Source organism: Xenopus laevis, chromosome 1L, assembly GCF_017654675.1.
Source record: "Xenopus laevis strain J_2021 chromosome 1L, Xenopus_laevis_v10.1, whole genome shotgun sequence".
NCBI lineage: Eukaryota > Metazoa > Chordata > Amphibia > Anura > Pipidae > Xenopus > Xenopus laevis.
This window is the reverse complement of record NC_054371.1, coordinates 31,490,342-31,517,382: the sequence shown is the minus strand read 5'-3', so window position 1 is coordinate 31,517,382 and position 27,041 is coordinate 31,490,342. Positions and strand designations below refer to the sequence as shown.

Genomic DNA, 27,041 nt, shown 5'->3' with positions numbered 1-27,041 from the left:
ACCAGGAAAGTGTGAATGATAATGACACTGGGTATTCCATAAAAAACACTCACATACAGTATCTCACACTATGCAGTTCTTAGACGCTATCCTGGAATGAGAAGTAATGCATATTTCATTTGGCTTTCTGTCTGATTCTCAAGCCACATAAAACATATTTCTGAATTATCAGAGACATTATTATGAAGAGGGCAGGAAAGGATTAAAGCTTTCTCATGGCCTTGGACTGTCTGATCTGCAGTAGGAAACATCAATGGGTAAGGCAGAGTTCACATACATTTATGTCTTTTTATAATCTGCATTAATGAATAAGTGCTATAAAATCATGAATATCTCAATGCATGTGATTACAATGTAATAAAATAAAGTCTTTTGAGGTTCTGTCCTTTGTAAAGATGTCCCTCAGTTAGGTAGACCAAAGGGCTGATTCACTCAGTCATCAGAGAAGGGCAACTGTTGTACAATGAAGTTTAAGCTGGAGAGAACTTGTGCTCATGTAGTCCCTCTCATATTCAAATACTCAAAGAAATGGCACATGAAGAGCTTTGGGTTCACCTCAAAGTTAAAGGAACAGTAACACCAGAAAAGAAAACTGGTGTAAAGTAATTACTTGCTCTGCATTGGTAAGAGCTGTGTGTTTGCTTTAGAAGCCTACAATAGTTTATATAAAGAATCTGCTGTGTAGTCATGGTGGCAGTCATTTAAGATGAAAAGGAGAAAAGGCACAGGATACTTAACAGATTACAGATACTCTATAGCATATAATGGGATTCTACAGAGTGTATTTGTTATCTGCTATGCATCCTGAGCTTTGAATGGCTGCCCCCATGGCTACACTACAGCTTGTATATATAAACTATAGTTGTATTTCTGAAGCAAGCACTCCAGTTGTACCATTGTAGGCCAACAGTACATTGTATTTTAATTACTTTAATGCACTTTGATTTTTTTGGTGTTACTGTTCCTCTAAGTAAATAGCCATCCTGTTTATTACTATTAGTGCAGCCCTAGTTACGCCACACCTAAAAGACCTAAAAGTCATAAAAGTCTGAGGTTCTAAACTACCTTAAGTCCTACACTTATATTGTACCAATGGTAACACACAAATCCTAAACAAGCCATCCTGTGATACTCTTTGGAATGCTTTATATGCTATAATGGGCACAAAGCAAAGGGCAACTTTCTTAAACAGGTGGTTCACCTTTAAGTTAACTTTTAGTTTGTTATAGAATGACAACTTTTCAATTGGCCTTCATTAGCTATTTTGAAAAAAAAAAAACTAATTATTTGCCATGTTCTTCTGACTCTTTCCATCTGTCGTTACTGACCCCATCTAAAAAAAATGGTCTGTAAAGGCTCCTATATACGGGCCAATAAAAGCTCCCAGCAGCTTATAGGCCCGTGTGTGGGACCATCCGACGAGCTTCCCCGATCGATATCTGGCCAAAAGTTCGACAGATTTTGATTAGGCAGCTAAAAAAAAATCCTTGTCCCCCGAAGAAGTGGCGATTAGTCGCCAGGCGACTAAATCTCCCCGAATCTGCCCATGTGCCCCTGCCCTTAATCAAATCAATGTATGGTTGCTAGGGTAACTTGTACCCCAGCAACCAGATTGCTGGAATTGCTAACAGAAGAGCTGCTGAAAAAAAGCTAAATAACTCAAAAACCACAAATAATAAAAATTTAAAACCAATTGAAAATTGTCTCACTCTCTACATCATACTAAAAGTTAATTTAAAGGTCAACAACCCCTTTAAGAGTCTACATGAAATGTTTTCTTAGCAATATGGAAGGAATATTGCTTCTTTTTTGACACACCATAAAAAAATGAAAACATAAAAAAACAAGCATTACTGACTACCTGGCATATTGTAAATAGTAAATAAAACTCTCATTATTGTATTTAAATTAAAAACCATTCAAGCACCCAAACAAACCCCACCCATTATTTAATTTACAGTTCAGGAACACTGTTATATAGCAGAGAAGAAAAGAGTCACTGTACATTTTTATGGCCTGTTAAAAAAATACAAATATTGTGACAACTACAATAGAAATATGCCCGGCTCTTGGAAGTTATGGGGGGAAAGCAAAAAGAAAATAGCGTAATACATTTCCAGAAGGAATGAATAAATGAATGTGATCTCCATGCAGATGTCCCAAATTCCATATAATGCATTTGCAATCATAAATAAATAATATAGTACATCCACACACTAAATGCAGATATTATTACACAGCATGAAGGCAAATTAATCTGCTGCTTTATTACCAGTAGAAAATTAGGGGCCTATCATGGTGACCTTCTAAAGTGTGATTGCTTGACATTCCTCAGAGAATAGAAAGGAGTCTCATTACTTACATCATTTCATTCGCACAGGAAATGTAATGTTTTAATGCCAAGGAGATCGTTTAGCGGTTACAAACACATGGAGATTTTTGACAAACACAAGTGTTTGTGAAACGCAGGACAATAGCAGAACAGAACCCAAAAAAATCTGAGTTCGCAGCAAGATTCCTAAAATGCACTAGAATTAAAATTCATTGAAATTTTGACAGGGCAGATAAACAAGACTTGACCGGCTCTTCTTTTGACCATTTCGCGTACATACATTCCCTTTGTGAGGCCTATAAAGGAAATTTCCGCCAACTGGGATATTAAAACTCCCAGGATACCAACAATAAAAGGTACTAAGGAATTAACAAGTTTTTCATGGTGTTAATTAAATGATCATTTAACACTGAAATGTAAACAGAGCTATTTCTTTTACTGACAGCACAGCCTATTATAAATCCAGTGCAATAAAAGACACCGTGTTAATTCTCTGCATCAAGTTCCCACAACACTTTAAGATGCCTTATCGTGTCTAAGGTTAAGCATCGAGGCACAAAACAAAGATAAGGTCTACTTAGCGACCAGTTCTGCTTTCTCATCGCTTAGTGACCTAGGTAACACTTCAAAGGGAAAAAAAAGACTAAATTTAATTTCTCCAGCATTTTGTGGGGATTAGGACCAATTGTTGGCCCACAATGACTTTTCACCCTGCCTTTTTATTCTTCCTTTGCAACTTTCCTCTGGTCTTAAGTAAGTATTTTGTTGGTTTAAGACACAGAACAAACAGAAACTGAAAATGGGAGAAATTTTAATCATCTAAAGCACAGAGGAAGCAATCACCCTCTCTTTTTGGGCCTTTTTACAGCAATTCAGTTAAACCAGGCTCTTAAACCCTTGAGCAATCTAAGAAACCAGCCATCATGAGTCTGCCCACGCTAATTCTGATTAGAATTGTGTTAATTTTCCTCTTGCTGCATTACAAAACCTAAGCCACATAATTACATTTACTGTCGCATTTTGGGGGAATTTGAAGCAAACCTGTGTATTTTGTTATATTCTAAGACAAGCTTAATGTTTTCGACATGCCCAAGTGGCTTTTGCCGCCTCCACCAACAAAACTTTCTGCATCAAATTGAATTGTTGGAACCCAAGCACAGACGGAATCTTTTAAACACTGACATTGCACAAAATATGTTTATATATAAGTATATAGAAACTGCTAAGCAGTACTTATTCTGAATCTCAGTTGCAATGGGACACTATTGAGTTAGACTTGGCAACCAACCCTTAAATTTCATAGGCCTATGTTTTCTAATTATTGTAGACCTCACTAAAGAATAGAAGATCTAATTGACGAAAACCATGTGAAAAGACTATGCCTGATAAATTGTGACTAGTGATGGGCGAATCTGTCCCATTTCACCGAAATATTTGTGGAACTGCGAAAAAAATAGCGAAACTGCAAAAAATTTGCAAATGCATTGAAGTCAATGGGAGTCAAAATCTTTTTTATGTGCGACAATTGTTTACGTGGGCGAAAAAATTCACTCATCAATAATTATGATAATGCTGGTGAAGAGTAGCTGTTCTTTGTTCCCACAGTAGACCCTTGAGGGGAATTCTATGTGATGACTATGTCCCATCCACGTGTTGCTGTTGTTGTCCGCATCTAGTGTTGCAAATACAGATGAGCACAACTTTTTGTGCTCCATTGCACCTGTGAACTAAAGGTGCAACTTAACGTTTACAAGGTTTATTGTGAAAAAACTTTGCTTATTTTTCCAACATGGTAATTCAACTCTACAATGTCTTACTATATTGTTCATGGTATCTAAATAAACATTAATGTAGTTTCATGTATTGATGCCATGTCAAACCTTTTTTTTTCAACATAGCTAAACCCATGACCTATAAACTCCGCGTCTTCTTTCACAGCCTGAAGCATTAGGTCATACAGTTTGTCTATAAACATTTGGTTTGACGCATGACTCCAGCCAGGCTTCCCTGCTATATTTTTAAAACAGGAAGGACGATTGTTCTTCCAATTAAAAAAAATTTTGAGAATTTTGAATTTTGGTAGTTTTTTTTTTAATACAGGTCAAGTAAAAATCTAGAAGAATCTAAAATTATTAGTAGATTTTTAAGTTGATTGTTGTAGGTTGAGGTCTCACTAACCTTTAGAAATCTGGTTTTAGTATGGCCTTAAAATACACAAACTGTGTTGTTGAATTGATTGACAGTGCAGACTGTGTATTGTTCTCTTCTAGGCTGGTTGGTTAGGGAATGTAACATTTTATGGCTCCACACAAAACACCTACAAGCCTAGAATAGCAGTACAAAGACCCCTTATCACTGGGCTAGAGTGATTTAAAATACTAGAAGTTGAATGTGCTTCAACCACCTTGTATAAACTTGTGAGTTGGGTGCAAAGTAGTCCGGAAACCCTTGCCAGGGTTTAAATAGACATACTAGAAAAAATAACGCTGCTCGCCTCTTTGTTGGAAAAAGTGAAAGTTGAATTCATTAGGTGAGACAACCAGAATAGGTTGTTTGACCTAATAAATTAAACTGATCACCTTTTCCAACAAAGAGGTGCTGCAGTGGTATTTTTTTCTAGCTGGGCTAGAGTGATTAACTGGCACAATTGTATCCAATGGTTTAGTTGGATTTCATCCTATAGTATTCCTCCATATTGTAGAATTTTATTAGAAGATAGGACATTGACGTCTGAATTCCTTTAACCTCTTAAACTGAACAAAAGAAAAGAAATGTTGTATTTTTTTTTTTATTAAAAAGAATCGAATCTATCTGCTGAGATCTTGCTGTTGTAAAATGATATATGGAACATACATGTATATGTGCACAAGAGAGGTCAGTGCAATGGGCTTGTGTCCAGCATATCACCCCATAGAGGTTCGCAGCAGAAGCCTCATTTTGGTTTCCCTTGATAATTTAGCAAAAGGCAGTCACATGGCTCAGCTTGTGACCTAAATAAAGGCTGCTGGGAAGTGTATCCAGCTGGAATATCAGCATGTCCCAAATAGGAGCAGACATGCTTGACACTGATTGTCTGAAGTGCTACTTGAGTAACCATACATCTTCTCCTATTATTGTCTCTTCTCATACAAACCAATGGGCATGCCACATTTAAATACATTTCTTTGCTCCAGTTAACCAATAGCCCCATTGCATCTGCACCACCTGTGTTTGCTAGTTTTACAATTGCACTGCTTTTTTCAGTCATTGCCATGGCTAAATGGATGCGGGGGGGTGTAATTCTTCATCTCAATCGCTTAAAACTCCTTAGAATAAAGAAAAGCTTAATGCAATAATAAATTTAAAAAAAAACAGAGAAAGAACAGCATCTGAATTAGATATATGTGTAGGTCAAGAAAGAAAAGATTTCTCCTGCCTGAATGCTACTTAGAGAAACAAAGTGAAAGCTGAGTCAGTGCATAGGTGGACAACCATTTTCATTTATCAAGGAAATAAAATGGACTAGTCCTCTGACAGGGTAGTTAATATCACAATGACTCTTCATAGACTTTCCTCGTTGCAGCTGCTTCCCTTTTTCTATATTAGTCAGGGGACTCGCTTTATTCCTTCGTCAGCATCTCAAATCCTTGCTGGAAAGAAAAGTTGTTTTTCCAATGCTGATTGGCAGTTGATTGTTACAAAAAAAAAAATGCACCTTTTATAGCAGAGGATTAATATTTCTCCAGAAATAAACACTGTGGGCTATTGTGTTCAAAGACCATTAACAAAAATATTCCCTTAAATCTTCTTATTGGTGTTTAAAGTCTTTTCTCTCACCCATTAAACGGTGCCTGGCAATTGGATACTTTTATATGGATATTTTTCTCTTTACATAATTGATATAATTCATGTAGAGGCTCCGTTGCGATTAATATTCTATTTTATCTGAGCTTTATACTTTAGGCTTCATGCTTTTCCCCCCCTTTTAATTCATGTTTGCCTCAACTTCTCAAATCACACTCATATAAGGTTCTACCAGGTGACAAAAACATCTATGTTTGTTCTGTAACACAGTATAAGTGCTGGTTTAGTTTGCAAATTCAAACATAATTATGTTACCAATTTAATGCAAACAAACCAGCGATCTATTTACAATTCACGGCAGGACCTACGGCAAATTTACTATTAAATTATCAGAGTAATGCTTTTTCTTCTCGATATGTTTATTTAAGCGAGCGTGCATAAAGAATTGTCTTTGTAATCTAAGCAACAGAGTTCTTCTAGCAGGAAAAGGTACTGCCTATTGTAGGTAATTTTGAAGCCCCCCCCAAAGAATTCTAAAGATTATGTAAAGATATAGCTTTCTGATTTTTAATAGTTTAAGTAATAATAGCTATAGGTTTAATGAGCAAAATACAAACAAAGCCTTGCACGTGTGATCCAATTCGGAGGGACTGGTATACAATACTTAATAGCCATTATTGGGTGCGAGGGAAATTTAGACATCAGACTCAGTCGATGCAAGTGTGTGTGTGTGATTCTTAAATGTTATGTAACCAAAGTCATCAACGGGAAACATCATCTGTTTTATATTCACAGTTAGCTTTTATAGAACCATAGCTGCCTCACAATGACTAGTATAAAATATCTCAGAAGTCATTCTGTACATACTTGTGGTGAAAATGTAATCATTATATAGTAATTGTAGCAAGGAGTCATCTTTGTACAATATAGATTCCCTGTCAAAATAAGATTGACAATGCAAGGGCACATGGTGAACAAGATCAGGTAATGGCGGTTTGTGGTCAAGCCAAGTTTGCCGGAAGGAATTGCAGCCTCTCACTATTTGGAGTCTTCCTTATAAATGCACTAAGAAGAAGCATTAGTAGATTGTAGTAGATCTTAGACCAGGGTCCCCATACATTTTACCCATGAGCCACACTCAGGAAGGAACTGCAACCCCACCCTATTTGAAGTCTTCCTTATAAATGCACTAAGAAGAAGCATTAGTAGACTGACATGTTCTAGACCAGTTGTCCCAACCTTTTTTACCCATGAGCTGCCACACAAAAAATGTAAGAGTTAGCCACACAAAAAATTGCTGTATTTTGTTATATGGTATTCCTATGAGATGTGCCAGTCTGATGGAGGACTGTATGCCTCCAAAACTTGCCTACAAGTCAGGAATTTCAAAATGAACGCTTGCTTTGAGGCCACTGGGAACATTAAAGCATTTAATGAGCAACATGTTGTTCATAAGGCAACGATTGGAGACAATTGTCCTAGACAAACCTACTGCAAGTTGATGACCGTTCCAAACCAAAGGGGCCCGTAGGTGGCCAAGCATTTAGATCAGTATTGGCTAAACTGATTAACATGTTGGTGCAGCTATGACTGCCTCTAAGCTACCCCGTTTATTTCTCAGATTTGTATATTATTGATCCTTACTTTTGCATTTTATATCATTTTAATTTTTTCTTTAGCAGCATTCACATCTTTCTCTAGATGTAAGACACAGGTGAGGGGATGAACAGTACGGCAAGAAATATACATGGATAAAAAATGTTTTTGCATATAGCAGCTACCATTCATTCATTAATATTATTCTCAAATAGATTACCATGTACCTTCAGAATATATTATATGTTGGAGTAACAGAATTCTACATTCTAGTGTTAGCTTCAAAACAAATCTCTATTAGCTATAATGTTGGATCATGGTATGAGCAGTGATATCAATCTTTCTGGACAACAGTAACCGTGGCAACAGAATTCTGTAATTCTCATAACCCTGTTTCTGACTGTGGCAGGGGCCAAACTGGTTTAATGAAGAGGAGTACACAGCTAAGGCATAATAAGAATCCAGCCATGAATAACAGAGTCAGAGCTGCTAGAGTGTCAACTCTATTAGAATATGTGAGAATGTTCTAAATAAAATATAAATCAAATCAGAAATAACTGCAATGGAGACTTTATCAGATGAAGATGTGAATAGAAAGGACACTTAAAATACTATGAGCATTTCAAGATCATGTGTCAATAGATAAAAATTGGACCACAATAAAATAGGATGGTCTAGACCAGTGAACCTCAACCAGTGGCTCGTGAGCAACATGTTGCTTTCCAATCCCTTGGATGTTGCTCCCAGTGGCCTCCAAGCAGGTACTTCTTTTTGAATTCCTGCCTTAAAGGAAAGCTTTATTTGCATAAAAACCAAAGTTTACTGCCAAACAGAGCCTTCTGTAGATTGCAAGTCCACAAAGGCGCTACCATACTCACCATAGCCCCAGGAATTTTTTGCATGCTTATGTTGCTCTCCAACATTATTATACACTTGAATATGGCTCACGGGTAAAAAAGGTCAGGGACCCCTGGGCTAGACCAATCATTTTAACCAAATCTGCCAGCTATTTTTCTGTCTGTGACAGTGATGCACCCAAATTCTACCTGATAAACATACCTTCAAAGTCAATGAATTAGCATGTAAAACCCTGCAAGCCAATCATCTCTCTTGTAACGTGTGGGAGGTTATCCAGTGACCCACAGAAGAAGGGTGTCACACTTCAGTGAAAATTTGTCATCCGCAAGTCAAAAAAATGCACATGTTTTTGTCATCTAGCCCCTAGGCCTGACAATTGGATCACTTGTGATCACATCATTTTCTTCTTTGGTCAGGGTAAGGGTCTTTGTTTATGTACAACCATACATCAAATACCCCTTCTTTACCCAGTTCTTAATGAATGGAAGAATATTTCAAACTATGAAAGGACATATTCATCTGTAACCGTTCAATGCAGTCCAATGATTTTAATTAGATTTCAAGATCTCCAAGGGTAGGCTGTTTCTTCCATTCATGTTTCGTCTACTTATAAGCTTCTAATTTGCTTTTGGTAATGTATATAACCTTGCACTTTAAATCAAACCCTGCTGGTTTGTAAGAGCTGCATGCAAAATTATATAAATACAGTTACACACGCAAGTATAGTCTGTAATATATTCTGTATGCAGTATAACAGCATAGTGTAGAATCATATAGCTCTTTAACACATATATATATATATATATATATAGGACAATATCCTAGTGGAATATATTACATTTTTAGGCGCATATGATCATATCTAATTTCTATGTTTTGCTCTTGTTGGTGCCACATTTTAAAGTCCTAATGAAATCTATATTGTCACCTTGAATACTCGATAAAGGAGATGTTGGCATGTAGCTGATGAAAATAATCAAGAAAAGATGTGAGTAAAGGGAGAGGGAAAACCAGCTTTGTGTATTTATTGAGCAGTGGAAAATAGTGATGTGACTATGATGATGAGATCATTTATAATTCAGGCACAAAATTAATTATATTATTCGCTCAATGAGAAAAAGGTAGCAATTTCTAAGCAAGCTTTATTCCTTTAGATATTCTGTATATACAAAATATCTGCATATTCATATGTGCCTCCATTTATGATCCTAAAATGCAGTGTACAATCCTAAAGTTTAGGATCCTTCATGAACCAAGTACATTCTACCTTCATGATTTATATGAAATGTATGACATTCTAAAGCAAAGTGGATTCCAATTTAAGGTGTGGAAGGAGTAAAATGATTAAAGTCATCAGAGACCGTGGACCTATAGTCGAAGGGAATATTTTGTTGTGTGTCAGGGGAATCGATAAAGTGTGCTTTGTGTGTATATTTGCCTTATAATTGCAAAGAAGTCACCAACAAATCACTCAGTGTTGATTAAGTTTGTAGGTTTATATCAATAAGAACTATGTGATTTCGGATGATTCCAAATGAATCAGTAGGCAACAACTAATTCTGAGATTCTAAAATAGTCACACATGTATTGGTGCCAACAAACACATCATGACTATAAGACTATATATATACTGTTAGGTTTTATTTAAGATAATGGAATACAGTACTTAACATTATTTTCCCAATACTCCACTAATAATCCATTTTATTGGCATTTTGCACACTGCAGAACGGAGTCACAATATCTTAAAGAATCTCCATTTTTCTCAATCATTACACATGTAACCCTTTCTGCACAACCAGCAGCATCATCAAGTACAAAATACATTCAAGACACTTTTATCCGAGCAAAAAAAATAAAATAAAATTTGACCCACTGTCTCATTTAAACTCAAAACATATCACTTCCCTTTCACTTACGCTCCCCATCTGTCAGCAAGTGCTTGTAATTTTATTACAGTGTCCTGTAGTTTATGCAGAGTTGGTATTACTTTACAGAGTTCTGTTAATGGACTGGATAAATGGAAATGCTATTTAAACTAGTCTCCTGCTCCAACAAACACAGCTGCAACGGCACTACTATTTCCGAACGAGTGCCTTGACCTGACCATGCGGTGCTCTATAAGCTGGTGCAAAGAGAAACCGGAGCACACTGCAAAGAGAAAGAATATTGGAGTGCTGGCGGCAAGCAACCATGTCTAATCACAATTCATATATACGTAATCGTCTTTCTTTCATTTTGTTTTTAGGCTACAAACTAAGCATGTGTCCCCTTTCACCTGGCATCTCATTTACAACTAGAGGTCAGAGGATAATTATTATGCACAAGGCAGAGGGGGGGGGGCTGCATTCAAGAGCCATTACAACAAATATTGTTTGAAAAATGTGGACCAGTATGGAAATAATTTCCTTGTTATAGGAAACAGTAGTGCTCCTTGGCCTTCTATCAAAGGGTAAGTATACCCCTCTTCAAGAAAACTTTTTATCATTTATGTTTTTGACTGATGGTCAAGTGTCAGGGCATTAATTCTAGGTTATACAAAACATGTGTTATAGTTGTGTCAACATTTATATCAGTTATGGATGGTGTTATACATGTAATGCAGCATTCTTCATCTTAATAAACAAATTACTTATGGAAATAGAACCACTCATTTACAGGGGACACCATAAAATATTTTAAATGGCTGGTATGCAGAGAATGAAGGGTCGGAGTGTGACCTATGGTGGTTGCATTGGCTCATTAATGCTCAAGCTATCATGGGACCAGCAACAGAACTTAATGAACATCATTACAATGCTACTCAGAGAACGGCTGAGGCTTTGTCTCGGCTGACTTCTCATTGTCATTTGAATACACGCATTCCTCTTCAATGCTCTGGGTCATTTTATGACTCAATGGTGGCAATTTGCATTGAGCACAAAAGACAGTTGATAGATGCCTTTAAATGTAACCTGGGCAGTCTGCAAAAGTACCATTAACATGAGTCAATATGTAGTTTTACACTTATTGGTCTTTAGTGGCAAATTGGCTTGTATTATTGCCTTCAGGACACGGCGAAAAGCTTGGGTTTCAAGAATATGCTTTTGTAATACTTATGCTTGCAGGTTTCCAACGGAGTAAGCATCTCTCTACCAACTTAATTCTTATAAATGAATCACTATGTGCATAAAGATATTCATTAGGGGTAATTTATTCTCTATATATAACTGTTTTTAAATGCCATACAAATTCATTTGTGTAAATATCCGTATGATACCATACTCATCTAAAATGAGAGCTTTTCTGCAATACCTATAGCCTAGTTTTGGAAAGACACTGTAAAGCTATTTGATTTACCTGGGGGATCAAATACTACAGGTGTACGTCACGTAAATGCAGCTGATATAATACAGTTGGCCTAATACATATGTATATTTGGGCAAGATCTAGGTAGTTGATGGGATTATTTATGTAACACACATATCCACTGTGTACAACAGCAAATATTTGACCTAGTTGGCACTAAATAGAGGTTAATTGCATTCCAAGTCCTTCCGAGCACTGACTGAATATTTGTTTCCACGACACTTTATGTGGGACACAGCTCTTCCACCTCAGCGCATCAGTGGTGGTACTTGTGTTTCCACAAGTTTCCACTGATGGTAGCACATTGGTCTTTAATAATTTTCATTCCATTTATTTAAATAAATCCTACTACTTTATCTGGGTGGCATTTGCCATTGGGTGATCTTATTCATCCTAGTAGATAAATTGGCTCATAATTAAACTAACATTACAGTGTGTATGCTGTCCAAGCACCCAACTCATTTACTTATCAATGATAACTGCTGATTGGTTTCTATAGGTTACTAGACCTATTGCATTAGCCCATAACAACTGGCTCTGTAAAAGCAGTGTCAAAATGTTGCAACTAGTTGGCTATCAGGTCCTATACCAGTGAAAATGCCATGTTTTAATTAGCCATGTAAACCTTTACCGTTATATAATTTATCGCCAGCTGGTGGTTTGCAACTAGTAATTAAAACACATTCCTAAGGGTGGTGTCAAAAGTGGCTACTGGGGGAGATTAGTCACCCCAGTGACAAATCGCCTCTTCTTCAGTGGTCTAATCTCCCCTAAATGCCTTCCTGCCGGCTAGAATGTAAATCGTCGTCGGGATGGTACTCAGATCACTTCGACTTTTCTTGTGAGGAAACTTCGGGCGACTTCAGAAAACAAATAGTTCAGAGACAAATCCCGCCGGCAATTTACATTCTAGCCGACGGGAAGGCTAGAGATTAGTCGCCTAAATTAATAATCAGATCTCCCCCAGTAGCCACGTCTGCCACCACCCTACCGTGTAATCAGATCAGGTTGGTTAAATGCAAAACATTTTGTAGTAGTCAAGAAGCAGAACTAATTATATTTTTTCTGATAAAATTACATAATAAAGCATGTACTAATATTTCATAAAATAGTGAAATAATGAAAATTAGCTTCTTATACAACAGTCTTCTTAGTTCTATTTTGGAGATGGCAAATTGGGTGTTAATACCATGTTCCAGCATAAACCTGCTGCTTCCTATTGACTTCAATGGAAACTGCCTGACATTTGGAGGTGGCAATTTGGGCACTGGCACAAATATGAAAAACAATATCCCCCTGTGCCATCATCCTTCCATCCAGCCATCTGTGCCATTGCTTATGAACATTGCTCACCAATTACAACACACCACCCATGAGAAATATCAGGCATTCCCAGCTTAACACAAACAATTCAATGAAAAATATAGAACAATGGACTACAATAGTGACTCCATTAACACTTTTTCCTTTTGGCTGAACCCACCGACACCCCATCACCATAGCTAAGGCTTTTTTTTTTTGTAAAAGCACAGCAATAATGTGAATAATAAAGTGAAATGTAATACAAGTTGAGTTGTCTGACCACCTCCATGATTGACATTTTTAGTACACCAGTGAAAAGCATTTGTGAATTATAAAATGACGGACTCTCTGCACCTGAGGTCGGCACATTGGAAGCCAATTACAAAGTGCATATTTTAAGGCCAGTTATTCGAGTTTCCTTGCAAGTCAAGCTCCTTATGATTGTTCCTGCTGTTTCTGGCTCTTGCTTTCCTGAGGGTGCAATTCAGCTGAGGAAGTACAATGATTTCTCACCCCCCTTTCCACAGCATGAACATTTCTATCTATAAAGATTGAGACTAAATTATATAGTTGATGCTCGGTTAATTACGTTTTGGCCGTGCATGATATTTTATTTCTAAGGTATTATAATCGAGCTGCCTAAGCAAACGTTTCCGGATGTTAACCTTTGTCCCATAATTTCAAATGTCACAGAGGAATGCAGATAAAGATCTGTAGAGAGATAGCTGAGAAATTGCAGGAGCATCTCACCTTTCAGTTAGTTAAATGTTAGAATTAAGGAATTTTTTTTGGTGTATCAGTGTATTACTCATGCTATGAAAAAGCTATGACTCTGCACCCAATGATCTGCCCTCAACCAAGGCTAAATAAGTAAAAGTGTTGCTTCCACTTCGCTTACATAATCAGACCACATAAAATAAGACTTGTTTGCCTTACCATGTAATGAAGATATGTATGCATCTAAGACATGATCACGAAATTCACAACCATTAAATCATCAAGATTACTTACAGTCTGTAGAGTTTTGGAGTCCCCAGGAAAAGAAGTTCAGGGAACACCTGCAGATTGTTTCGGTTAAGGCGCCTGAAACAGATATCGATTTGTTAGTGCCATACGTTAAAGACAAATATACAAATGTCAATTAATGTATATAAAGCTACAAATATTCTGCACTTCTTCTATAGTACAGGTATGAGTGATCCCATTATCCAAAAAGCTTACAGAATTACTGAAAGGCTGCCCCCCCCCGTAGACTCCATTTTATCCAAATAATCCAATTTTTTTTAAAATTTCCTTTTTCTCTGTTATAATAAAACAGTAGCTTATACTTGATCCCAACTAAGATATAATTAATCCTTATTGGAAGCAAAACCGGCCTATTTGGGGTTTATTTAATGTTTACATGATTTTCTAGTAGACTTACGGCATGAAGATCCAAATTACTGAAAGATCTGTTTTCCGGAAAACCCCAGGTCCCGAGCATTCTGGATAACAGGTCCCATAACTGTACAAGATATTTGCTCTTGTAAAAAATGTTAATTTAGTAAGATATCCAAAACCCTTTATATTGAAGAAAAAACTAATTTTTATACAATTATGATTTTCCGTAACCTTTTGATTGGAAGCTTTTGTGAGCAGGACCCTCTGATCCCATTGTTATTGTCTGTTAAGGCATTTTTTTTACATTATAAATTGTGCTGTGTATCTTGCTCTATAAATAAATTATGATGGTGTAGGCTGCCATACTTCATTCATATGACGCATAAAGATAGAGGTCCTATTAGTAAATGCAAAGAAATGAAAGGGGAAAACAAGAGATGCAAATGCCTCCAGCTAGGGTGTGCACAGTGGGGTGCACAGTGGGTAAAAGTCTGTTGGCTCAGTTGTGAGATGGGAAGAGATTTTTAATATAATGTCCTTTTAAAACAATTTCTACTGGATATACGGGAAGATATTTTAGGAGTAACAATTTTAGAAACATTCTTCAAAACATCCTGAAACCTAATAGTGTTAATGTAACAGCTTTTTAAACTAGGCCTATTAAATATTCCAATGTAGTAAGAGGAGTAGTAGGATTTTAACCAGCTCTTCTAATAGCAATATCCAAAATATCAAATGTGGTATTGCTCTTAAGTTGGTTAGTTGGGTATAAGTTTATCACCAAGATAGTTGCTTTGAATGAGAAATAATCCATCACAAATTCTATAATTGTTGCCCTGATAAAAATGTTTGTGTTGATGCTGCTTTAAGATCATTTTTAGAGGTCAGTGTTGTCTTTGTAGGTATTATATTGGGACACTGTAAATATTATTTGATGGGAAGAATAATACTTATTTTGGCATTATAAAACAATCTGCAATAAACTGATCCAAAACCCCATAGAAAAACAAAAAGTTCTTAAGGGAAGAGCTGAGAAAATGTTTTACTAATTGTCTGATACAGTGGACTTTGGGGTTTAAAGAGAGGAGATAATATCGCCCAAGCCATGAAGTGGGAGGATGAATATACATTAGACATGGGAAAAATAAACAGCCAGCAGAGACTTGGAATTTGTGAGAAGGTCTGGAAAGTGCTTCTCACCATCATTTAAAATAACCATTCAAAGAAAGCGGTCAGGATGTTTCCATGGAATAATGTACTGTAATGTAAAATCATGAACTGGACAATGCTAAGTCTGAGAACCAGGGAGGCTTTTTCTTTGTCTTCACACCCTGAAAACAATGAACACCAAGTGAATGCATTTTGCAGATTTGTAGACCTAGGGGTTTTCTAGATAATATACATACATACCTTGCTATAATGTAATACATTTGAAAACATTGCTAATCTATACACATCTCCCAAGAGTAATGGAATTTCATCAAATTCTAAACACCAGCTTAATTACATTTTACATTTTTATATTTACAGTGGTCCTCCTGTTGGTTCATAGAGAAGCCAAAGTAGATAGCACTATTATCAAAAAGAGAATTAGCTTGATGTAGCAAAAAAAAAAAAACATTTTATATGGAATCTGAACATCTACAAGAAGTATAATTATAAGCAATGATTACCAAACTAGATTAAAAATGCATCCAAAAAATGTTCTGTTCTATCACTTAAATAATTATGGACCAGTAGATTGCTTCTAGCATAATAAGGTAACACATGATTAACCCTTCCTATAACTTCAGCTAATTAAATTTACCAATGGGCTGCATTGCAATTAATGTTGATGCACCTATTGGTTCAGTGCACTCAATCATTAGTTGCTTTTATAAAACGAAGACCCAATTGCTTTTGACTCATGGAGATAACTTCACCCACTGCCCATCTTTAGCACTATATATATATATAAAGCAGGAGAATAAAAGAAGTGTATTTGTAATGTATCTATAGGTTGCCTTAGAAATGGTACTGGATTTCAGAGCCCCATGGAGATGAATTGGTTGTGAGAAGACAATGTGCCTCCATCAGATGGACTTGGCAGTTGTACACAAAAAAGGTTCCCTTAGCTCTTCCTCACAAATATGAAATATTTACTTTTGGTCAACAGCTGGGGAATGGCATAAAAGGGCTGTGTATATCTATCTTGGTTTTCATTCAAAACCAAGGGCTTCTGTGCCTCCATTCAGTCTAGGCAGACACTGCCTTAGCGGACCCAGGAACAAAGACCACGATGACCCCTTTAAATTACATCCTGGAGGAAAGTCAACTTTAATTGGTAACCAAGCTTAAAGAAATGATTAAAAAAAGGTTTTCCAAACAAAAGTTCAATAAATTCTGTTTTAACTTTGAAAGAATTCTCTATACAGATGCAGCCATTTTGGTTTGTCTGTTTGACACAGAATAACTAAACACAGATATCCCATTTATCTCATTTAACACAGAAAACTGCGTCACAACATCCCATCTAATTAAAGCATTCACCATTGTTCACAATGGTGCTTTGGTATGCTAATGGAAAGGTTAAATGCATTAAATGAGTTAAGATGACTTTAGATAACGCAGTTTCTTCAATTAACCATGAGTCATGACGCATTTATCTCACAAATCCAAGTGGCTTCATCTGTAAATTAGCTGTATTTATCAATAAAAAGACTAATTTCATTTTTACCGCAATGATTTCAGTTTCACTTTCTTTCAAAAAAGAATGCAGGTTGGAAAGAGGCCAATGAACCCTTAATAGAATACTTGTATGTGATTTAGACCAGACATATCTTGCTCTCTGGACCGCCAGCTGTTGGGAACTGCAACTCACTGTCCCTGTTCTATAGGAGGTCTGAGAATGCTGGGATTTGTAGTCTGCAACAGCTGGAAAATGAATTATCTTAAAGGTCCTTTTAGTCTCTATTTTGAAGTTTGAAAGAAAAATAACCACCCAACACAAACAGCAAATGTGTATATCTTTTCCCGTTCTCTCATTTCTAAAATAACCAAGGAGCAACTTGTATATCAGTGTGTCATTTTGTTTTTGACTCTCAAACGTATATTCCAGCTTTCGCAAGTGTTTTCATTTTGTTGCAGATGTCCATTTTTAGCAACTAATCAAGCTTGTTTAGAGGACCAGAACTACATGAACATATGTTTCTGACATAAGCAGTGGAACTCAGGAAGAACAGATGGAACCAACATACTGTATTGGTCATTTTGCTAATAAAGACATTTGCCAAAGAACCATGAGAGCTGGGCTCATTAAAAGACTATCCAGGCTATAGGCTAAATACATATAGTTATCAATAGGAAACAAGTGTTTATCTTATCTTTTATCAGGAAATAAATAAAAAAGATGAGTGTGATCTACGAAAATATATAGCCCTTATTAAGGAAAACTAGAAGGTCTTTGCACACCCACAGTCAGAAACAACAAAGTTATTCCAAAGGGGTGTTCAAAGTTGTAAGTAAGTTGGGAGGGAGGAAGCCTGAACTTTATTAGAGTCACATTTTAGGTGAATGATTTATATGCTGCCCAGGAGTACTCTTGAGTATATTGAAGCATATCTGTTGCAATGCTTTGCATTTTGACTGCAACAATAATGGAAATCAGTGGAAATCTGAAGTTATTCCCAATATTCCGATGTCCATAGCTGTTGATGTCTTTCTATCAGACTTCCATGTTAAGATTCCCAAGTCCCTGTAGAACTCACGAAATGTTTTCCCTTAAAGAACCCCACTCTCTTAAAGGTGAAGAGGCCAGTTATCATATATTTCTTTTGTTAGATACCTGTGCGTACCTAGATTCTTGACCGATTATGTCTAACAAAGTGTCAAAAATAACCCTCACCTGTGTGAGTGTAGCCATAGTGGACCCTTGCATTTTTATTCATTTAATACATAATGGAAGTCACCCAGAAGCCTAGGTTTAAAGTATGAGTGTATAGTTGATTGTATTTACAGAACATTCCTTCCCTGTACATTTATCAAAGGTTGAGCTATTTTTTGTGTAATTCGACTAGGGAATAGTCCAAATTCTATATGAATTTGAAAAAAAAAATTTGAATATCGAAATTTATCATGTACTATCTCTTTAAAAATTCGACTTCGAACATTTGCCATCTAAAACCTGCCGAATTGCTGTTCTAGCCTATGGGAGAGTCAATTGGTGGACTTTGAAAAAATCAAAGTTTTTTTTGGGAAAAAATTCGGTACAGACCTATTTTTATCAAAAAACTGACCTATTTGATCGAAAACGGACCTATTCAGGAAAAAAAAACCGTAGACTTATTTTCGGTTGGTCTTTTTGAATTTGGATTTCAAAGTTTTTCAAATTCTAAATGTGACCCTTGATAAATATTCCCCATAAAGTTTTCCTATATATCTGAGTGTGGGCAAAGTTATTGTCCCCAGGTGAATAATTCTCAATAAAAAAATAATAGTCAATCGAGTCAATATAATTAGATGTCTAGGACAGTATTACAGCTTCCTCTGATATGTATAGGTGCCACACAAAGGAAAAAAGTATGTTCTGTTCAGACAATAAGTTATGTCTTTATATGTTACTGTCTACTCCCTTTCAGTCTGATAAACTTTCCATGCTAGTTATCCAGAACATTTTTTGGGGAAATACAGATCTGAAACAGAAACTGTGCAGAATTTCTTTCTCCTTGAAGTTTAAAGCCAGATACGTACTGGGCACTAAACTAGATAAATATTTTCCCATAGCACAAAAGCACCTCCTTGAAAGATTTTTTATAAAATAATCTTGGAGAAATGGTGTCTCCGGGGAAGCAACACAGTCCTAAGATTCTGGATGTTAACAGTAAAAACAATCAACTGGATGGTACAGGGTGCAGATGACTTTGGCACATTCTTTTTTTCCCAGTGCATAAGAAACAGATAGGAGAAAGTATAATATTGTGTGTTTGTGTTAATGATTGCTCAAAGCACACCAAGGGGCAGATTTATTGTGCATTTATTGAACATATACTAATAATGTCATTTACATTTTAGGGGGGATAATGATATTGGAAGGGTGTTAGAGCTCAACATTGCCACTGAGCTCTAACATCCCATAAAATAACATAGTTCTATAGTGACAGAAGGTACATTTCTGAATTGGCAAGTTAACACATCGAACAGAGCACTTACCAGGGTTGGGAGACATTTTCCTGACAGTTAGGAAAGTCTAATATCAACTGGGCAATGATTACTCTGGAATTGTTTACTGGTCACCAATTTTTATTTTTTTATAAATATGTGCATTAGTCTGAAAATAACTTATTAAAATATATGTCTGTTCCTGTGTATAGTATAGTGCAAGGATTCCTAGTACAAAGCTAATAAGGATAAGTGAGGTACCCCAATACCTTAAAGGGGGGGGGGGGGCAGAAAAGAATTTCTGATGCTTCCTTAAATGAGAAATAATAGAAAGTCACCCTAACAAAAATGGCATCTGCATATTCGAGTGTTACTTTATTTTTTCTGATGAATTGTGGATTTATAGTGTAATAAATATTTTTTGAGCAAAACTAGAGTAGTTTTAGGTCTTAGAGGTACGTAGGTATTTTTTGTAAAAACTAAGTACAAAATGTATTGCTCTGTAAAGTGAAGCAAACTTTCTACTGTGCTTTTATTTGGCATCTGGAGGGCGCTGTTTCATTAAAGTCTACACGCAGGACTATTTATAAAAACATGGATCTTAAACACACAAACCAGCAATTTCTTAAATAGAAACCTTCTCCCCCCACGCGTTTCACAACACTAAACTAAAGCAATCGTCTGAACTGGCTACTTTCGTGATCAGTATAAGAATACTGTAAAGTGTAGTCCATGAACTTCCTCCAGTCATTGAACTATTTCAGGCATTCCTAGCACCCACGGAGTTAACTGAATGAAGTGCATAAATCATTACTTTTTGTTAATCCATGGAAGAGGCTGGTGCTCTCAATAACTACCCTAAGCTACAAGGTTCAATGCACAGTGGTAATGCTCTGAAACAAACTGTGCAGCCAGGATTGCAATTAAAATTTACTTACAGTCTTTCCAGTTCTTTCAGGTCTTGGAATGCTCCCCTCTCAATGGTGGTAATCTTGTTCTCCATAAGCTGCCTACAATTCACAAAATATGAACGTGATTTTGTGCAGCCATTAATCATGCAGTCACTAATACCTGACATTGCTAAATATGCCAATAGCCATCTTTAGTGCAATTCTGGCACCTTGGAAATCTGATATGTAATAATAATAGTAGTGGTAATTTTCTGACCGTAGGGTTAGAAATGACAGGAGACATAAAATCCTACTTTCTCCAGTATGCTGGACACATTTTTAAACAATTTTCTAAAAACGATTTATTTTTCTGTCGTAAAAAGTTACAAAACATCAGTTTTTCTTTATAAATAGAGCATATATCATTTATTTATAGGATTAGCAATATAGTAAAGGCTGTACAATAAAGAATTTTGTCAAACTTTTGCTTTTTAACCAAAAATATAATTTTTAAATGACACATCAATGTATCCGTAATATTATTATTATTATTAAAAGTAATACTTAAAATAAACTGAAAATAAACCCAAAAAGTTTTGTTTTATTTTTAAATGGCATCGCTGTAGATTTAAAAACAGAAATAATAATTTACTTATGGCATAAATAAGAAGATCAATTCTGTTTTATTTCTAAATCCATACTGTAAACATGCCAACCTCACTGATCCAAAAGTTCTAAAGATCAAAAAACAATGGCTGGGGAAAAAAAATGACCACCAATTTTATAAATGTGTTGGAAAACACAGAAAATGGTGACTAATTACTTGCAGATGAAAATCTGGTCTGGCAATAAAATGCGTAACTAACTTTTTAAATTGTTCAAGCTGACTTTTAGAATTGTCCCATAAAACACCTCCAATAATATATTTTTTTTTTAAAAAAAGTCCAGGAATTAAACAGGAGTCCCATTTGTCACAAATTACAGCACGACAATGAAAATAAAAATGAATACCGTCTAAGAGTTATTAAGAAGTGGATATGAAATAATTTTGGGGTTTTATTACTCGTGATTAACATCTGGTTAAAATTGACATGGCATGTGGCTCGCAGAAAGGAACATTAAAAGAGCCCGTGCTTGTTATATATTTACAAATACCGCGGAACACAAATAAGCAAATTCGGGATATTATCGCTATTTAAACTTACAAGATCCGGAGGTGTCTTAATCCAGCAAAGTCTGTTTTGGAGATTCTAGTGATATTATTGGCATTCAGGTCTCTGGGAAAACAGGAACGAAAAAAAAAAAATCAGCAATAGAAATAATTTGTCAGCATTTTAGATTTTCAATTTCTTTTTTTTTTTACATTAAAAAGCCAAATATGATTTATAACTCAGACCAATGTTATCTTAAAAGATAATGAGTTCCAAACTTCACATTTAAGAGGCTTATCTGTAAGAAGTCCATAAAAGAGACCTACGGTAACTTTTGCAGAGGAACATCATAACGTTTTTTAAGTCATATGTCAACATTTGAGCAGAAACTTTGAAGTGTGCCTCATCAAGGTTTTATCTTAATGGTATTATTTATATCCTCGTTACATGTAGTTGATGATTTTACGACCGGCGGATATTTACTCATCACTGGGAATCTGTATTATCAGCTGAGCTGAAAAGAGTGAAATATCTGCATAGATAAGCAAATGGAATATTTATGGCTTTGTATTAAAAAAAAAAAGGTTTATCTTCTGAACTTCGTCAAAAAAACCCAAAAACAAATATGAATTTCGTGCAGAGGAATGAATGGCCCAGCTAATGCAAGAGTTGACTTATTTTGGTTGATTTTGAATTTGTCTTCAGATGATCCATATAAAAAAGTGCAGCTTTTTTTTATAGTAAGGTAACAGGTTTTAAAATAACAAATGAAATGTGAATGGAATGTCCTTTGGAACTGGTCTTTTTTGTTTAGCTTGTTACTCTAAACTAAACAACTTCTGGGCTTAATACACTATCTGGTATATCTGGCCAAGATCATAAATTAACCTTAGTTCTATCAAAGGAAGATTAGCTCAGCAGACATCTGCTCCTATCTGCTGCCACTGTGGGGACTACCATTTAGCAAAAAGGAGAACAACAAACTTTTAGAAACTTTGGAACAACTCAGTCATTAATTTGCTCTCCCATGCTTGAGATCTCACAGTTAAGAGTTAAGATGTGCCTTTGTATGTCACATAGATCCCTGAAATAATCCAGAATGAGATAAACCATATAACCTAGACTGTTCTTCCCTATGTACATATCACAAAAGACATATACCTCAAATATATCATGTGAATTTCAGCAGGCATCAAATAGAAGCGAAATATTTGTTATACCATCATGCAGAGTTTATTTAGATAGGACAGTGTATTCTTTGCCTCTGTTTGCCTAAACGTGGGTTTGTCTTTTGACTTGAGATGTTCCAGGAACTTATTGAGCTGGGGGGGGGGTTGATTTGTGTATGAGATCATAACGTTGTATATAAGAAACCATCTCCTTTTAATAATTTAGTCTTCTCAAGAGTGAGACACTTGTTCTGCATAAACTGTTTAGCTCCACTGTTAGTGCCACCATTTGTTTTGATTGTGTTTCGGTTGATTTAAATAAGTTAAAAAAAAAATCCTCTGGAGCTGACAGTTTGTTTACACTTCCCCCAAATTAAAAAAAAACTTCAGCCAGTTTAAAAAATCGCCAGTGTGTATCTTATACAGTGTATAAATATTATTAGTGCATTGAGACATGCTGTTCTGCACCCTTCAAAACAAAGCAGCGTGCTTGACCTAGATTAAATACAGTACTCCAGTCACTTTTCATTAAACAACTTGGAAAAGCATTTTTTTTCCCCCTTAAACCGGAATGACAAAGTTTGCTTGAACGAACTCACTATACCTCCACCTTCAAAGGGAACAGTCAGCTCGGGATAAATTAAAGACACCAGATACAACTTTTTTTTTTCCCCCTCCCCTGCTTATCTGATAATCTTTGCAAGGCTGCTTATCTATTTCTATATTTTGTTCCCTTAAATAAAGATTAGGGAGTGAATACAAAGCAGCAGGCATAAAGATTACTTTATCTGTGGATAATGAGTAGATAGCAGCATGCCACACATTCCGACTGAGAAGCTCACTGCAGGCAGAGTGTAGGTAGCCATTCATTCATAGGGGCTACCTAGCTTTAACACACCATGCAAAATCAAAAATTCTATTACTGCAGGTTACTCTGGGGGGAAAAAAAGAACAAAACGGCCAAAGTAAACTGCCCTCGTTCTGCATTCTCTTGCCTTGGCTGCTGAAAACTGTAATCATTAGGCAAGCAGATGTCGACCAGGCAATAGAATTATTTATTATGTCACATCAGGCATCAATATTGATCGTCCCTATATAAGCATAATAAATGTGTAGTTTGGATGGAGAACACAATGTAGGATGGGGGCGAAACAAGTGGGCACCTGCCTTGTAAGGTGCATAGCGTGCTGCAAATAAACATATATACCCCTCTATAGAACTGGTGCTTCTATAGTGGGTTCTAAGTAGAAATTGGTAAAATTGGTAATATATATATATATATATATCTATATATATAGATATATAGATATATATATATACACACACATATGTAATGTCTTGAGAAAGGCCCAGAACAGGACCGAAACGTTGACAATAAATTTTCTTTCCTAAACTGCACTATGAAGCCCAGGAGTGTGTCAATCTTGGGGAACTACTATATATATATATATATATATATATATATATATATAGTGAGGTTCATAGTTATAACATCATTGAAATAATACAGATATGGCATGTCTATGATGGATATCCACTTACAGACGCTCTGTGTTTCTTGGGATGTTCCGTGGCACGCTCCGCAGGGTGAGCCCATGGCAGTCCACGGTGGTGCCCGAACAAGAGCATTGAGATGGACAAGGCTGTGGTGCCACCTCGCTTAGTGTGACCAGTACCAAACCCAAAGAGATGGACAGTTTCCAGAAACCTACGTAGCACATCTTTTTCTTCACGACGCTTGGTAACATTTGGTCAAAAAAAAAAAAAAAACACAAAACCACCCAAGTAAAGCCAAGAACTGTTAGATGTCACCAAACACAGGACAACTGTCAGACAATCTGATCTTCTGCAGGATTTTTTTTTTCCTTCTTTTTCTGAACTCACAAGTTTGTGCTATAGGTAGCGCAGCGCTCGCTTATCCACAGTGCATGCTTGGTGCACACCTCCAAGATCCAATGGCAACTTGTCGTGGCTGTGAGCAAAAGCTTTTATATTCCCGTCAGAGTTGATGATTGTGATTTTTGCCTACAGCAGCCCCAGCAATCCTTGTTCTTCTTCTTCTCTGTATCTCCGTCAGAATCCCTGTGTGGGTTTTGTATAGCTGGGATATCCTTAGGCTAAGTCTATGCAGGAAACGTCAGCCCACCAGGCAGGTATATTCAGCAGAACTTACTTGGAGTCACTGCATAGCATCTCAGTTGAGCCTTGTGTAAATACAGGGAATACAGTTCCCATGCTGCTGCCCAGAGCCTGTCTGCTAACTAACTGCACATTGCAGCCAGAGAGGGAGAGGAGGAGGTTCTAAACAAACACACTGCTCTTAAAGGCACAGCACCTTACACTGCTGCTCTCCTCCTAAATCCAATGACACGGTCCCACTTAAACACACACAAGCACATTTCTTTAGAGTTTGAATACCTCCTACAGGGCTGCATTGCAATCTGTCGCCACCATGGGAAGAACCTCCCTATTCAAAGCACAGGGGGGGGGGACGCTGATAGGGAGCATGCTTGTCTTGGTCACTTTATTGTTCCTGGCTGTTCCCTGCACTATTTATCTGCCACTTTAAAGTCAACACTAGTGAACAGCTTGTGCTGGAGAGTGCTCTGTTTATCACCAAATCACTGCTCATTCCCTTGTTTCTTGCCCCCCCCCCTCACAATCAGCTTTCTGTACCCCAGTAATATCCAAATAACAATCAAGACATCTGGGGAAAAAAATCCAATTAGGCATAATATTTGGAAATCAACAGAATTTTGTTTTATTTGAAAATTTTTAAAAAAATATTTTCTGAATCACATGTACAGACAATCGAAAATAAACTCAGTGGGGAACTTTCTTTTTTTAATCCATTACCCAGAAACCTCCAAATAAGGGGAATGCCATGTCCCATAGGGTAAGGGTGAGTTCACACTTAGCGTTTCGGGGAGATTTAGTCGCCTGACGACTAATCGCCACGTCTTTGCGACGACCAGTCTCCCTGAACGCCTTTCCTCACTCTGCGCTGGCTAAAATGAAAAATTGCCGGCGCTAATCACAAGCGGCGTTTTGTTTTCCGAAGTCGCCTGAAGTTGCCACACAAGGCGATTTTTCATTTCAGCCAGCGCAGAGTGAGGGAAGGCGTTTGGGGAGATTGGCCGCTGCAAAGACGAGGCGATTAGTCGCCAGATGAATAAATCTCCCCGAAACGCTCAGTGTGACCTTACCCTAAGGGCACCAGTGAAGATTTGGGGGAGTCGCTCAGCGACTAATCGCCTCTTCTTCGGGCAGCTAATCTCCCCGGGAAACCTTCTCGCCGGCGGGATGGCACTCGGAGCACTTCATTTTCCAAAGTTGCCCGAAGTTTCCTCATGAGGCAACTTCAGATGACTTCAGCCATTCTGGCGGCGACTTAAATTCTAGCGGGCGGGAAGGCTTTTCGGGGAGATTAGTTGCCCGAAGAAGAGTCGATTAGTTGCCAGGCAACTAAATCTCCCTGAATCTGTCACTACCCGTAGAGTCTATTTTAATCAAATAATGTACAGGTATGGGATCCGTTATCTGGAAACAATTATCGGAATTATGAGATGGCCATCTCCCATAGACTCCATTTTAATGAAATAATTAAAATTTTTAAAAATGATTTCCTTTTTCTCTGTAATAATAAAACAGTACCTTGTACTTGATCCCAAATAAAATAATTAACCGTTATTGGAGGCACAACAATCCTATTGGGTTTAGATAATATTTACAAGTTTTTTTAAGCAGACTTAAGATATGAAATTATGTAAAGACCCCTTATCTATAAAAACCCCAGGTCCTGAGCATTCTGGATAATAGATCCCATACCTGTACAACAGTAGATTTTACTTGATCCCAACTTAGATAAAATGAATCCTTAGGTGACAAAACAATCAAAACTATTTGGTTTGATTTCTGTTTAAATGATTTTTTACATCAGGGATGTACAGATCCAAATTATGGGACAACATCACTAAAAGTAGACCTCACGTTATTAAATTAAGGGCACTCCTGCAGTAAACGATTCAGTGCTGCTTAAAGGGTAGAAAGCAAATCAGTTCCCTTCCAAAAAACAGGCTATACAGATACACCCAAA

At 36.7% G+C, this 27,041-nt stretch overlaps 1 protein-coding gene across 17 annotated transcripts in view; it reads right to left on the bottom strand.

Annotated features, from left to right (window-relative positions):
- The window catches only part of LOC108698051 (slit homolog 2 protein), a 198,125-nt gene extending 172,815 nt beyond the window's left edge, over window positions 1-25,310 (bottom strand). For 5 of the 17 annotated variants that reach the window (XM_041588212.1, XM_041588218.1, XM_041588217.1 and 2 more), the window contains exons 1-4: window positions 24,488-25,310; window positions 21,831-21,902; window positions 20,674-20,745; window positions 14,231-14,302 (exon numbers count right to left, since the gene is read on the bottom strand). In XM_041588212.1, coding sequence (XP_041444146.1) covers window positions 14,231-14,302; window positions 20,674-20,745; window positions 21,831-21,902; window positions 24,488-24,693 — 422 coding nt within the window. In that variant the 5' untranslated portion in view covers window positions 24,694-25,310. The remainder of the gene's footprint in view (window positions 1-14,230; window positions 14,303-20,673; window positions 20,746-21,830; window positions 21,903-24,487) is intronic. The other 12 variants (XM_041588214.1, XM_041588226.1, XM_041588239.1 and 9 more) reach the window with 6 other exon arrangements.
- Between the last annotated feature and the right edge of the window lie 1,731 nt (window positions 25,311-27,041).